This window comes from Phalaenopsis equestris, unplaced genomic scaffold (assembly GCF_001263595.1).
Source record: "Phalaenopsis equestris unplaced genomic scaffold, ASM126359v1 Scaffold000418, whole genome shotgun sequence".
In the NCBI taxonomy this organism is placed as follows: Eukaryota; Viridiplantae; Streptophyta; class Magnoliopsida; order Asparagales; family Orchidaceae; genus Phalaenopsis; species Phalaenopsis equestris.
Genome location: NW_018164859.1, coordinates 137,924 through 151,545, shown reverse-complemented (window position 1 = coordinate 151,545; position 13,622 = coordinate 137,924). Strand labels below are relative to the sequence as shown.

General features: G+C 35.7%; 1 protein-coding gene and 1 pseudogene across 1 annotated transcript in view; one reads left to right on the top strand and one right to left on the bottom strand.

The window, feature by feature from the left end:
• The window catches only part of LOC110027179, a 7,199-nt pseudogene extending 5,603 nt beyond the window's left edge, over positions 1-1,596 (top strand).
• Positions 1-9,085, bottom strand: part of LOC110027174 (serpin-ZXA) — a 22,587-nt gene extending 13,502 nt beyond the window's left edge. The window contains exon 1 of the mRNA XM_020728488.1: positions 8,558-9,085. Coding sequence (XP_020584147.1) covers positions 8,558-8,947 — 390 coding nt within the window. The 5' untranslated portion in view covers positions 8,948-9,085. The remainder of the gene's footprint in view (positions 1-8,557) is intronic.
• Positions 9,086-13,622: the final 4,537 nt, after the last annotated feature.

Genomic DNA, 13,622 nt, shown 5'->3' with positions numbered 1-13,622 from the left:
TCTTGGATTTGGCGGATTTTGTTACATCTTAAGAGCTAGACCACAGGATGTTCCATATCTTTACCGTTTGTTTTATGTTACTTTCGTTCCTCTTAGATGGATATACTATCGCTACAAGAAATGGCACTATTATCTCCTGGATTTCTGCTATTATGCGAACACAATCTTCTTAGTTATGTTACTCATGTTTCCAAAGAATGAAAAGTTTTTATGGTTTGCTTTTCATTTGCAGAAGGTTCATTAGCTTGGGCTTTGATTGTTTGGCGTTGTAGCCTAGTTTTCAGTTCGTTTGACAAGATTGTCAGTGTTCTCATACATCTTTTACCTGGTATAGTGTATTTTACTAGCAGATGGTGGAACCCATAAACCTTTGCTGCCATGCACCTAGCGGGCACAACTGCTAGAGTTTCATGGCCTTATGTGGAGGATAACAAGTCCTACCTCTGGATCTGGCTATTCCTTGTTCCTCTGGTTGCTTACACTCTCTGGCAACTGCTTTATTTTCTCACCTCCAATGTCCTCCGCCGCCAGCGACTCCTGCAAGACCCCAAGTCATGACTTCTTACAGGGAGCTGTCCAAGAAGGCACAGAAGGCGGACAAGACCAACAAAGGTGACGTATTTGTTGAGTGTTCTTGGATTTGGCGGATTTTGTTACATCTTAAGAGCTAGACCACAGGATGTTCCATATCTTTACCGTTTGTTTTATGTTACTTTCGTTCCTCTTAGATGGATATACTATCGCTACAAGAAATGGCACTATTATCTCCTGGATTTCTGCTATTATGCGAACACAATCTTCTTAGTTATGTTACTCATGTTTCCAAAGAATGAAAAGTTTTTATGGTTTGCTTTTCATTTGCAGAAGGTTCATTAGCTTGGGCTTTGATTGTTTGGCGTTGTAGCCTAGTTTTCAGTTCGTTTGACAAGATTGTCAGTGTTCTCATACATCTTTTACCTGGTATAGTGTATTTTACTAGCAGATGGTGGAACCCATAAACCTTTGCTGCCATGCACCTAGCGGGCACAACTGCTAGAGTTTCATGGCCTTATGTGGAGGATAACAAGTCCTACCTCTGGATTTGGCTATTCCTTGTTCCTCTGGTTGCTTACACTCTCTGGCAACTGCTTTATTTTCTCATCGTCAACGTCCTCCGCCGCCAACGTGTCCTCCGCCGCCAGCGACTCCTGCAAGACCCCAAGTCATGACTTCTTACAGGGAGCTGTCCAAGAAGGCACAGAAGGCGGACAACATCTGGTGGCGGCTGAGCGGAATGCTCGGCGACAGCAACCGTCCGATCATGTATATCATGCTCCAAGCCGTCTTCACCGTTGCGACGATGGCTCTAACCGTCCCCATCTTCCTCTCCTATCAAATGCACGTAATCTTCCAGGTGTTGAAGGTCACCGCCCTCGTCTGGAACGGCGGGAACTTCCTCATCGATGTCATGCCAAGACAGGTCATTCTCAAGGAGAAGAAGAAGCAGGAAATGAAACCCATTCGTGAGATTCCACCCTCAGCTGCTTCTTCAGTTCCAAACAACAATGAGGTAACCAACTCGAACAAAATTTCCTGATTAGTATTTACAAATGTATTCTTACCTGCATCTGCATGGTTTTTAGAAATGTTGAATATTATTTTCTACTGCATTGAATTTAATTTAGTAGTTTTATAGTTGTGTTTATCGATTTCAAAAAAAAAAAATATATATATATATATATATATATAGAGAGAGAGAGAGAGAGAGAGAGAGATGGAGAGAGAGAGAGAGCGAGATGATGAAATCTCTTAGAAATAATGTGTCATTGGGTGAAGAATAGAATGTGGAGAATTAAAATAAAGTTACACCATCACACTTATGAGAGGAAGATCTCAAAATTAACCTTCTTTTGGAGGTACAAGTTTAGCACAAATCAATAATAGAGTAATAGAAGGTATTAGTATAAACAATATAAATAGAAAAAATAATCATTAATATAATCGCTGATTTAAATAATATTCTAAGTAAACTTTATTGATTAATGAAGATCATGATCGATATTGAAGATGACGAAAATTGGAATGATATTAACACAACCGAGAATGAGAGATGGGATAAATCAATTAAGGTCAAAGATGATTCTATTAAAGACCCACTAAGTGATGGAAGTGTGGTCTTGCTTATCCTACATTTATTGCTTGTGTTCCTATTTATCGTAGAATTCAGATTTATGATTTATTATTTAGTGCTTCAATAATTTTTTATGATCTTGCTTCACCTTATTTTGGAGTTAGCATGTTACTTAGTTTTTTATACTTTCCATTAATTTACTAATTTCATTTGGAGGCTTTGGCCTCAAAACACCAGCAAACTAACAACTTGCCCCACAAAAATAAAATAGCTCAATATTCGCTTGTGCAATTTCAAACCTTAAGAGCCATCTTAAAAGTACATTGTACATAACCATAAACACATCAATTCTAGTGAACATATATGATGTCTTTTGTCCAAATCATTACCACTCATCTTAAACAATCTTCATTTTTTTAGTGCAAAAAACAAAATTCTATGCAACAAAAAAATGCAAGCCTAACTCTTGTACATAATGAAGTTTTCCTTACTATTAGTTTTTTCACAATTCATCCTAAACTTTCCCACATTTTTCATATAATACAAAGCTCCAACCCTAGCACTGACCAACTAAGCTCAAACACTACATGTTCGATTATAGGGTCAAAGAATTAACATAATGGACACCACAAAAAAATAAAAAAAGAATCCAATAAAGAAGGCCACAAAACATTTAAAACCACAAGCAACACCTAGTACAACATTGAAAATCCACTATATAAATCAATTGATTTGATTGTTTTTATGGACAATATTGTATCAATTATTTTATGTCGATTCTCGTATAATTAAAGAAGATAGGGCATCTGATAGACTTAACTAAAATATTTAAGATACAATTTCTTAGACAAATAAAGTTGCTCATAGCACACCAATCATTGGGAATATTCTTCATTTTTTACTTCATATACCCTCAGGCCTGCAAGCCAATGAGGGAAGGACACTACCGCATGTTTTCTTCTACTATTAATGATCATACACATTTGAGTAAATATAATGAGGTAAGAATTGTACATAAATGATAGTCTTTTTTAACGAACATGAATGAATCAGATAGCAAACAAAAGAAATAAAAATAAGAAATATTAAGATTGTAAAACTAATTCAGATAGAGAAAAAGATAACTACAAAATTTATGCTTATTAACAAATAACTCAAGATAACAGATCATTGACATTCCCTAGGTAATTAGTAATCGACACCTACCATTCCAAATTGGCATATATATTAACGATCGATGAAATATACATTCATGGAATTAAAACCAATATCAACTAACCGAAGACACCTATTTGTAACCTCCACATGGCTCTAAGTCTCCCCATCTTTGCTATAACCACCTGATCAAATCACTACCACACATTATATCAAACACTCCTATCTCATCAAACACTATATACACAATACCTATATATTCATAAAGACAGAGAAGCATATTACAACATTTAATACATTTCATCTAAATAGGATGCAATGGAGAAAAATGATTCATGTAGCTGACCCACGACGTAGTGGGATTAAGGTTCATGTAGCTGACCCACGTAGTGGGATTAAGGCTTTGTTGTTGTTTTATCTTATAGACATGTATTCTATTTTAGGTTATTGTTATAATGCTAATAATAATGTTTGCAGCTCAATTTCAACATAGTATCAATGCCAGTAAAATCAAAATTCTTCCTCATCTCCAAGCAATAATTGTTTAAGTGTCATCTCTTTTCTTACTTAATGGATACAACCTCTCAATCATATCAAGGTGAATCTACCCTCTTACGGCAAACAACCACCACTTCTATCCCTCCCTCCCAGAAATTTCTTATGACCAACATTAAATCTCTAGAAGATACAGCTCTCAAAACTAATAATTACCCCATTAGGAGTTCTCAAATACTCAAATTGTTCACTCCTAATGGCTTTAAAGGGTTTTTTAAGGGAACCTCAACCTGCCCTCAATTTCTCATAAGCCCCATAGCAAGCCCTTCTCCCAACCTAGATCAAATCTTATGAGAAGTCATAGACCAAAATCTATTAACAGCCACATACTCAACTATATCTCATATCATACTACCTCATGTTCAAACACTCACCAAGAGATTATAATCTACTAACAAATCTAAAGTGATTCAACTCAAGGATGAACTTTATCATGTTATGATGAAGAATGATACAATGGTTCAACATCTTACTCATATCAAGTTCCTAGTAGATCAACTAACAGTTGCAGAATGCAAACTGGACACAACTACATACTCGACTGTCTTCCAGCAACATTCCAATCGTTCAAGACTGCAATCAGAACAAAACTAGAACCCATTCAACTAGATGATATCTACTTATTTCTCTGTAGTGATGAGATAAACAGCTAAGCCGACAATAATAAGTAACAGACAATCTCATCCATGGCTTTACTACCCTACAGAGGCGCAACTCTGGAACAAGCAAAAGGTCGTGGCTGACATTCACCTCAATCTTAGCGTACCTCCAGAACCATAAGCAGTGACCAACAAATCAAATCCCTACTAACCTGCCAAATTTGTGGTAAGAAAGGTCACTCAACATTCACCACAACAACACCTAACATCACCCTAGCATTGGTAGCCAACTCTTCCCACAATTCAGCAAACTTGATTCTAGATAGTGGAACCTCCTTACACCTCACCATTGACTACTCTCAGTCGTAACAGCCAACAAACTATACTGGACCAGAACAAGTTATTATTGAAGATGGAAATCCTCTCCCCATTTCTCACATAGATATTTCTCACACGTCATGGTATACTACCCACTCTAACATGTAAGCTCACTCTCTTCAAATTACTTCATGATCCCTCCATATCACACAATCTTTTCTTAGTATACACTCACACATGACAAAAATTGCTCAATTCATTTTGATGTTGATGGTTTTCAAATTAAGGATTGAATCAAACAATCCTTAAAGAGACCAACAACAAAGGACTCTACTCCATTTCACGGATCCAAGCTCTCCACTCCATTGCAATCCCAATCAATCAATTGCATCATAGGCCAAGACATCCCCAATAAGCAGAAGTCTCAACCATATCCCAACAGAATCCCAATTTAAATATTCTAGTTTATTTTAGTTTTTGGAAAGCTTGCAAGGCTTCTAAAAGCCATAACCTACATTTTCCTACATCAACTACTAGATCCAAACAATCATTCCACCTAGTAAACTCTGATATATGGGGGTCTAGCCATAATTTCATTCCCAAATGACTATAAATACTATGTTCTATTTACTGATAATTATTCCATATATAGTTGGCTATTTTCATATAACTTCCAAAACAGAGACTCAATAAGATCATTCCCCTTCACAAGCCAATTACAAATCAATTCAATACCATCATCAAAACTCTAAGAACCAATGGAAGATGAGAATATAAATAAAATGAGTTCAAAACATACCCTCAATCAAACGGCAGAATACACCACATCAGTTGTCCCTATACACTTGTGCAAAATGGGGTGGTTGAACGCAAACACCACGACGTGCTAAACTACCCATACCATTCTAACAATAGGACAAGTTTCACAATTCCTATAGATCTATCCATTACACACTGCAGTTTACATTATCGACATATTATCTAACAAAGCTATTGGTATGAACACTCCATACTTCATGCTACATAAATCCAAACCCACATATAATCACTTCAAAATCTTTGGTTGCACATGCTTCCCATGGAAAAACCCAATAACACCAAACAAACTTTCTCTAACAGCAATCCATTGTGTGTTCATAGGATCTTCACAACACATAAATTTTACTACTGTCTAGAACTTTTCACAAACAAACTGATAATATCAAAACATGTACCATTCAATGAAAACCACTTTCCCTATGTTTCATATCAATTAGTCACTAAGACAAAACTAGTATCTACCATTCCTCCACTGCTTCTAGTACCATCCTCCATATCCAACCCTACTAAATCAATCAACTCCAATTCCTCTACCATCACCACATCATCTACTCTCACCAAATCTATCAGTACAACAAACATCATAGATCCACCAACAATAATGCAACATCAAGTCTCCCCATCTCATCCTCCTCAATCTATGGTTACAAGATCTAAAACTGCAAACTTGAAACCCCAAACTCTCCTCAACCTCACCAAACACCTACACATCCCACCTGATCCGACAAATTATACCCAAGCAATGTATAATTTATAGCTCATCAAAAAAAGGGCGATATTTAAAACAAAGCTTCATCCACAAGAACCCATTGCTCGTCACAAAGCCCATTAGTAGCACAGGGTAACACCAATGAATATAGGATCAATTATGAGGAGACATTCAGTCCAATGGCCACTACCAACAATCTGATCTCTCTTACCATTTGCCCTCAATCATGAATCTCCAGTGACCCAACTAGACATCTCCAATGCTTTTTTATGGCACATTGGAAGACATGGTATGCATGTTTCAACCTGCTGGATTCAATGATTTCCAGTATCCTAACTATGTCTGCGATATAAGAAATAAGATCAAGTGAACTTTTATGGGGTTAAATAAGATCCAATATAATGGCTTCTACAATCTTCGGCTATCTTAGACAACAAGGTTTTGCTATAAGTTCAATAGACCCATCTCTCTACTACACAAAACGGCCACTCACGGCATCTACCTGATAATCTATGTAGATGACACCTTAAGTACAAGAGATAATCCCAACTCCATCTAGCAACTTATTCAAAACCTTTATACCAGATTCAACCTCAAAGAATTAGGCCCCATACCCACGTTTATGGGCATTCAATTCTAACACACACCTCAGAGATACTCTCTACACAAGCAAAACTACATCCTAGACTATCTTCACAATATAGGAATGCAAAATTGCATACCAGTCTCCAGACCAACACTCAACAAGCTTCCAACAGATACCATCCAACCTTCTCAGATGTCAAACTATATAGATAAATTGTTGAATCTCTACAATACCTAACACTCACCAAATCGAACGTAGCTTTCACATTAACAAGATCTGCGAGCATATGCAATCCCCTTTAAATCAAAACTATCAAGTGAGAAAAAAGGTACTTAGATACCTTAACTCCACCATTAAGCATCCTAACTATGTTTGCGATCTAAGAAAGACCATCTATGGGCTCAAATAAAATCCAAGATAATGGTTTCAGCATTATTCGACTATCTCAAAGAACAAGATTTTGTTTAAAGCTCAGTAGACCCATCTCTCTACTTTACAAAATGCCCACGGATGGCATCTACCTGCTAATCTATTCAGATGAAATCCCGAGTACAAGAGATAATCCCAACTCTATCTAGCAACTTATTCAAAACCTTTATACCAGATTCAACCTCAAAGAATTAGGCCCCATACCCACGTTTATGGCCATTCAATTCTAACATAAACCTCAGAGATACTTCCTAAACTAGCAAAACTACAACCTAGACTATCTTCACAATATAGGAATGCAAAATTGCAAGCTAGTCTCCACACCAACGCTCAACGAGCTTCCAACAGTTAATATCAAGCATTCTCAGATGTCAAACTATATAGAGAAATTGTTGGATTCCTACAATACCTAACACTCACCAGTTCGGGCGTAGCTTTCACAATAACCAAATCTGCAAGCATATGCAATCCCCTCTCGATCAAAACTATCAAATGATAAAAATGGTACTTAGACGCTTTAACTCCACCATTAAGCACAGCCTCTCCATCACCCCTGGAGAACTCACCTTGACAGCTTATTCAGATGCCAACTGGGCTAGCAATGACTTGGACAAGGTATCAATAACAAGTTACTACTTCCTGCTAGGCTCCACACCAATCATATGGAGAGTTCAAAAATAGACAACGATAACTTGATGTCCACGGAAGTAAGGTATCACCCTCATAGATGCCACAATAGAATTAGTCAGGCTCCGTCGTCTTCTCCAAGAGCTTGAGCACTCCTTCGGTCGATCGACACAACTCCTCTGCAGCAACACCTCCACCATAGCCATCACCAACAACCTGATCTTTCAAAAAACTCACCAAATTGGGACCACGTCGCCTACAAAAACTATAAATTATACTCCTGGCCGTGGAAGACTAGCTCTCAGACATCTTTACCAATAGTCTATCCATCTCAAAATTCAGCAAGCTGCGGAACAAACTCAAGGTACACTCACTGTAGGAGGGCCAGATAGAATACACCTATATGTAACCTCCGCATGGGCCTGTGGTCACCCTATCCTTGCTATAACCACGTAATGAAATAACTACCAAACGTTCTATGACAGACTCACCTCATCAAAAACTTATATGCAGTACCAATGTATTCATCAAGGCAGAGAAGTTATTAGAGCATTTAATATATTTCATCTTACAGTTGCATGTATTCTTTTTTAAGCTACTGTTATACTTCGGTAAATGGTATCTGCAGCTCAATTTCAACATCAACCAACCTTCGCCTGGAAATCGAGAGCTTTGGTCTCAGCCTTGTAAGCAGATGTAACTACCTCCTTGAAAGTTGATTTGAGCGAAAGCGATGCATCGACCCAGACGCCATTAGCGAATGCCAGTCTGGGCCCGCCCAAAGGAAACCCGTCCTTTAGGACGACGTCGGCGATCTGGGAGGAGAGAGCGCTTAGATCGCCGGCAGAGCCCGACCTAAGCACGGAGAGGATCTGCTTCTGGGTTTCGCCACTCGATCCTGCGGCGACGAGAGCGAGGGCAGTGTGGATCGAGATTGGCGAAAAGACGAGGTTAGAGTCGCTTGCGAGGGAGGAGCCGACGAGCTGCGCGAGCTGCAGAGAGAAGCTCGTTTGGTGGACGATCGATTCCCTGAGATCCATGTTGGAGAAGATGGAGATCACTCCGACGAGGGAAAAAGATTATCCCTTCGATGATCGTGCACCGAGTAGACAGCGGCAACTGTCCGGACGCAAGGCTACCGGATATTTAAATATTGCCACGTTGTTCTCGAGGCGGCTTAAGAAGCCCGTTTTCGACCACCAGTTGAAGAGGAATTGTTCAGCTTCGGCTCGTTTTCGAAGTACTATTCATTAAGTTTATATATATATATAAATTGTGTTTTAAAAAAATCTAATTGACTAAAAGCTACAAAGATTTATAATCAATTAAAATAATAATTAAGCTCGTTTTCGAAGTACTGTTCATCAAGTTTATATATATATATATATAAGTTGTGTTTTAAAAAAAATCTAATTAGCTAAAAGCTATAAAGATTTATAATCAATTAAAATAATAATTAAAAAATTAAAATAAAAATTATTAAATTAGATTCAAATGATGTTCTAATATAAATAATAATTTTTAAATCTTATTCAAATCTTTATCGTCTTATGACTACGTGATTAGGGTTGTCAAAAAGACTCTTTGTTCGTGAACAGCTCGTGTTCGGCTCGTTAAACAAACCGAGTTGAACACAAACACATATTTTGAGCTCGAAATATAAACCAGCTGAACACGAACCTGAGCATGGATCGCTCCTGTTCGGCTCGTTTACACCCCTAATTGCCACCTGTAAATTTTAGTCCCAATAAAAAAATTTAAATATTTTCTTATTATTGGGCGATCTGATCTGAACTAGTTGGTTGCTTTGAAAATAAAATTTGTTGAATCATAACGTCAGGAACATTGCGTCGAAAAACAAAACTCAGATGTGTGGTTCTTTACTCTCTATTTTTGTTATTCGTCATCAGTTAGGTTTCTCATTGCGTGACTCCGGTAGCTAGGGTTCACATTGTCGTTCGTCTATCGAGATATATTGGAAGTTCCTCTTTACTGCCATGTAATTCTTGTGATATTAAGGTTTTTTCGATAGAAACTTTGCGTGAGGATTTAGGATTTAAAGTGTGAACTCATGCAGTTCTTGTCATCTTTGGAAGCAAGCTAATATACAATACTGGAAGAGAAGAAAGTAACCCAAAAGCCTATGAAGATCGAGTTCGAAGAGCCTAAGGAGATGGAGTTCGAAGAGCCTAAGGAGATGGAAATAAAAGAGCGTAAGAAGAAGAAAGCTAAAAAAACCGTATGAAGAAGGGCACCAAAGAGCCTAAGAATCATCAGAAGTCATCCAGGTAATTTTGTTTGTCGTTGTACTTGCATTCAAAAGTCTATTGTAACCGAGAAAAACATTGCATCGCATAATATTTTTGTGCATTATTTAAATGATCCAACGTAACATCAAAATAAGACCATAATCAAACAACAATAACACCATAGTATCAGTTAAATAACATCACAATAATACCAAGATAATATCAAAATAGTGAAAAAAATAACACCGAAATAATATAAAAATAACCCCAAAATTGCACAACAATAACACAGTTAAATAACATCGCACTAACACCACAATACCGCTAACATAATAGCAAAATAACACAAAAAATAACCTGAAATAACACCATGATAACACCATAATAATACAAAATAACATCATAATCACAACACAATACCACCACAATAACAGCTAAATAACACTTTAATAAGACCACAATAACATCATAGTAACAACTTAATAATACCATAATAATATCATAATAACATCAAAATAACATCGAAGTAACACAAAATAACATCGAAGTAACATCAAAATAACACCCAAAATCACACAATAATAACACCAAAATAACAGCTAAATAACACGATTAGCACCAAAAGCACACCAACATAATACTAAAATAACACCAAAATAACTCTAAAATAACACCAAAAAAATATCAAAATATTGTTTCAGTTTTATTGAGAAGGGATTGTGGTGTTATAACGGTTATATTATGGAGTTATTTTGATTTTACTAAGAATGGATTGTGGTGTTATTCTGGTGTTTTTTTATTGTTAGTGTTATTCTTGTGTTGTTAGAGAGATTTGTTTCAGTTTTATTGAGGTTTTGTTGTGAAATAATCTGGTGTTATTTATGTGTTATTAAAGTTAAGTATTTTAGCTTGCTTGTGGTGTTATTATGGTTTTATTATGGGGTTATTGTGGTGTTTTTTAGGTGTTATTATAGGTTATTTTTGTGTTGTTGTGGTGTTAATGTGGTTTATTTGTGGTGGGAAATTTGGTGTTATTGTTGTGGTATTGCGATGTTATTCTGTTGTTATTGTGGTGTTATTTAAGATGGCTCGTATAATTTTTCTGGTGTTTTGTGGTTTATTTATGTGTTATTGAAGGTGTAATATTTAGGGTTTATTGAGGTGGGGTTGTGGCGTTATAAAGGTAGGATTATGGTGTTATTGTGGTGTTATTATGTTATTATTATTGTGTTATTTATGAATTATTAGATTGTTTTATAGGTGATGTTGTGGATTTATTGTGGTTGGATTGTAGTGTTATTTAGGCTTTTTGTTGAGAATGTTGTTTAGTTCTTCCAATAAATTTTAATTCAGTCAGTTGTTGATAGACCCCCCATTGATGGAAATGTCTTTATTTATTATTAAAATTGTAATATTTTTGGGTTATTGGGGTAGGATTGTGGTGTTTTTTAGGAGTGTAAGTGGTATTATTTTGGTATTATTATGATGTTATTGAGGTATTTTAAGGGTGTTATTGTGGCATTTCTTAGACTTTATTTAGGTGTAATTTTGTTAGTATTTGGTTATTGTGTTGATATTGTGATATTTTGTTATTTTATTCATGTTTTTGATGTACTGGAGTGATGTTATTATAGACAATCATAAAAAACAAAATGTCTTTTTTTTCATTATCTTTTTCTTTGTAGACTTATGAATCTAACTTCCTTCAATTGTAGATGTCGTTCATCTGTAGTAAAATATGTTCTTGATAAGGATAGGTCTACCATATTTGAGGAGACTAGGAATAAATTAGAAGCATTGAATGTAGATTAATTTTTTGATCTCCCTCTGTATCCTCAAGACAATGTCTCACACTGTATATATTGAAATGTTGGGATTATGAACAAATGGAATTCATAATGAGTGGGAAAGAGCTAAGATTAGACCCTGATGAAGTTGCCCAGCTGATAGGCATGCCCAACATAGGAGAAGTAGCAAATTGGAATAAAGTTCATTCTTATGGTGTGGATTTCAGAAAAAATAAAGAATGACCTAGTGAAGGTTTAAACTGAAGTGTTATACTCCCTTTGATAAATTATTTTTGAAGTTTTTGCTATCAAATTTATTTTTTTCTTCTAGCAATTTTGATGTGCCCAAAGGACTTTTCACCTTTGGTGAGAATGTACAGTCTTTCTCCTCCTTTAATTGGTTTGCTACAGTATGTGATTTGCTCATTGATCAAATGAATACCGTAGCCATTAAAATAAGGTGGAATCTTCCATTGCGATATATCAATGGATTTGTTTTTCTCCTAATAGTTAGTGTCTTATATACCTTATAAAACTTACTTTTTTTCTCAATGCAGATTATGACTTATTCTGTACACAACTCTATTTTTATAAACACACATCTTTGGTCACTCTTGCTGCACCTGAGACCATACCTCATATGTTGAGGTGGCCCACAAATGTGAGATGGAGCTCGTCATAGATTTGTCAAGCTTTTAAGAGGCTCAACCCTGTACAGGTAAGTCATTAATCTTATTAGATCATTTTTTTTTTCTTTTGGAAAATTGGAGCAGTTAAAATTTTGTTGTATTTATGTGTTATTGAGCTGTGATATTAGAGTTGTGTTGTATTTACATGTATTATGTAATTTTTTTGGTGTATCATACTGTTAGTGTATTTAATATGAAAGTGTTATAATGGTATTTTTTAGGTGTTTTTGTGGTGTTTTGTATTATTGTTCTATTATTATAGTGTTATTGTGGTGTTTCTAAGAGATTTTTGTTGTAGGTTTTATTGAGGTGTTATTTAGTTGTTAGTCTTGGTGTTATTTTTGTGTTTTTGTGGTGTTTTTATGGTATTATTGTTATTTTATTATGATGTTATTTACGTGTTTCAAAGAGACTTTTATTGTATGTTATATTGAGGTGTTTTTTAGGTGTTATTCTCATGTTATTGTTGTGTTACTGTGGTGTTATTTAAGTGTTTTTATGATTTTTTGTGGTCTTATTGATGTGTTATTGAGGTGTTATAGCGGTTTTACTCTTGCATTATTGTGGTGTTATTTAGGTGTGAATTATGGTGTTATTCTTGTGTTATTTAGGTGTGAGTGATATTTTTGTGGTGTTATTCTTATGCTATTTAGTTATTTCTAAGGAGACTTTGTTGTGGTTTTATTGAGGTTTTGTTTAGGTGTTATTTTAGTGTTATTTTTACTTCACTTTGGTGTAATTTTTTAAAATTCTAAATTTCATTGTAGGTTTATGATCATTTTTTAGATTTGAAAGATGATAAACACCACTTGCTTGCCCCTCCAGTTAAAGGATCATCTAGTTCAGTCAAACTCATCCCACACCATGAAGCTTACTCCACACCATAGTCACCTGTTTCATATGATGTTGATCACCACGTTTCAAGTGAAATCACCCCGCAACCAACATGTATAACCCAAAATAAAGGATTTGAAGAAATAATCTATTTAC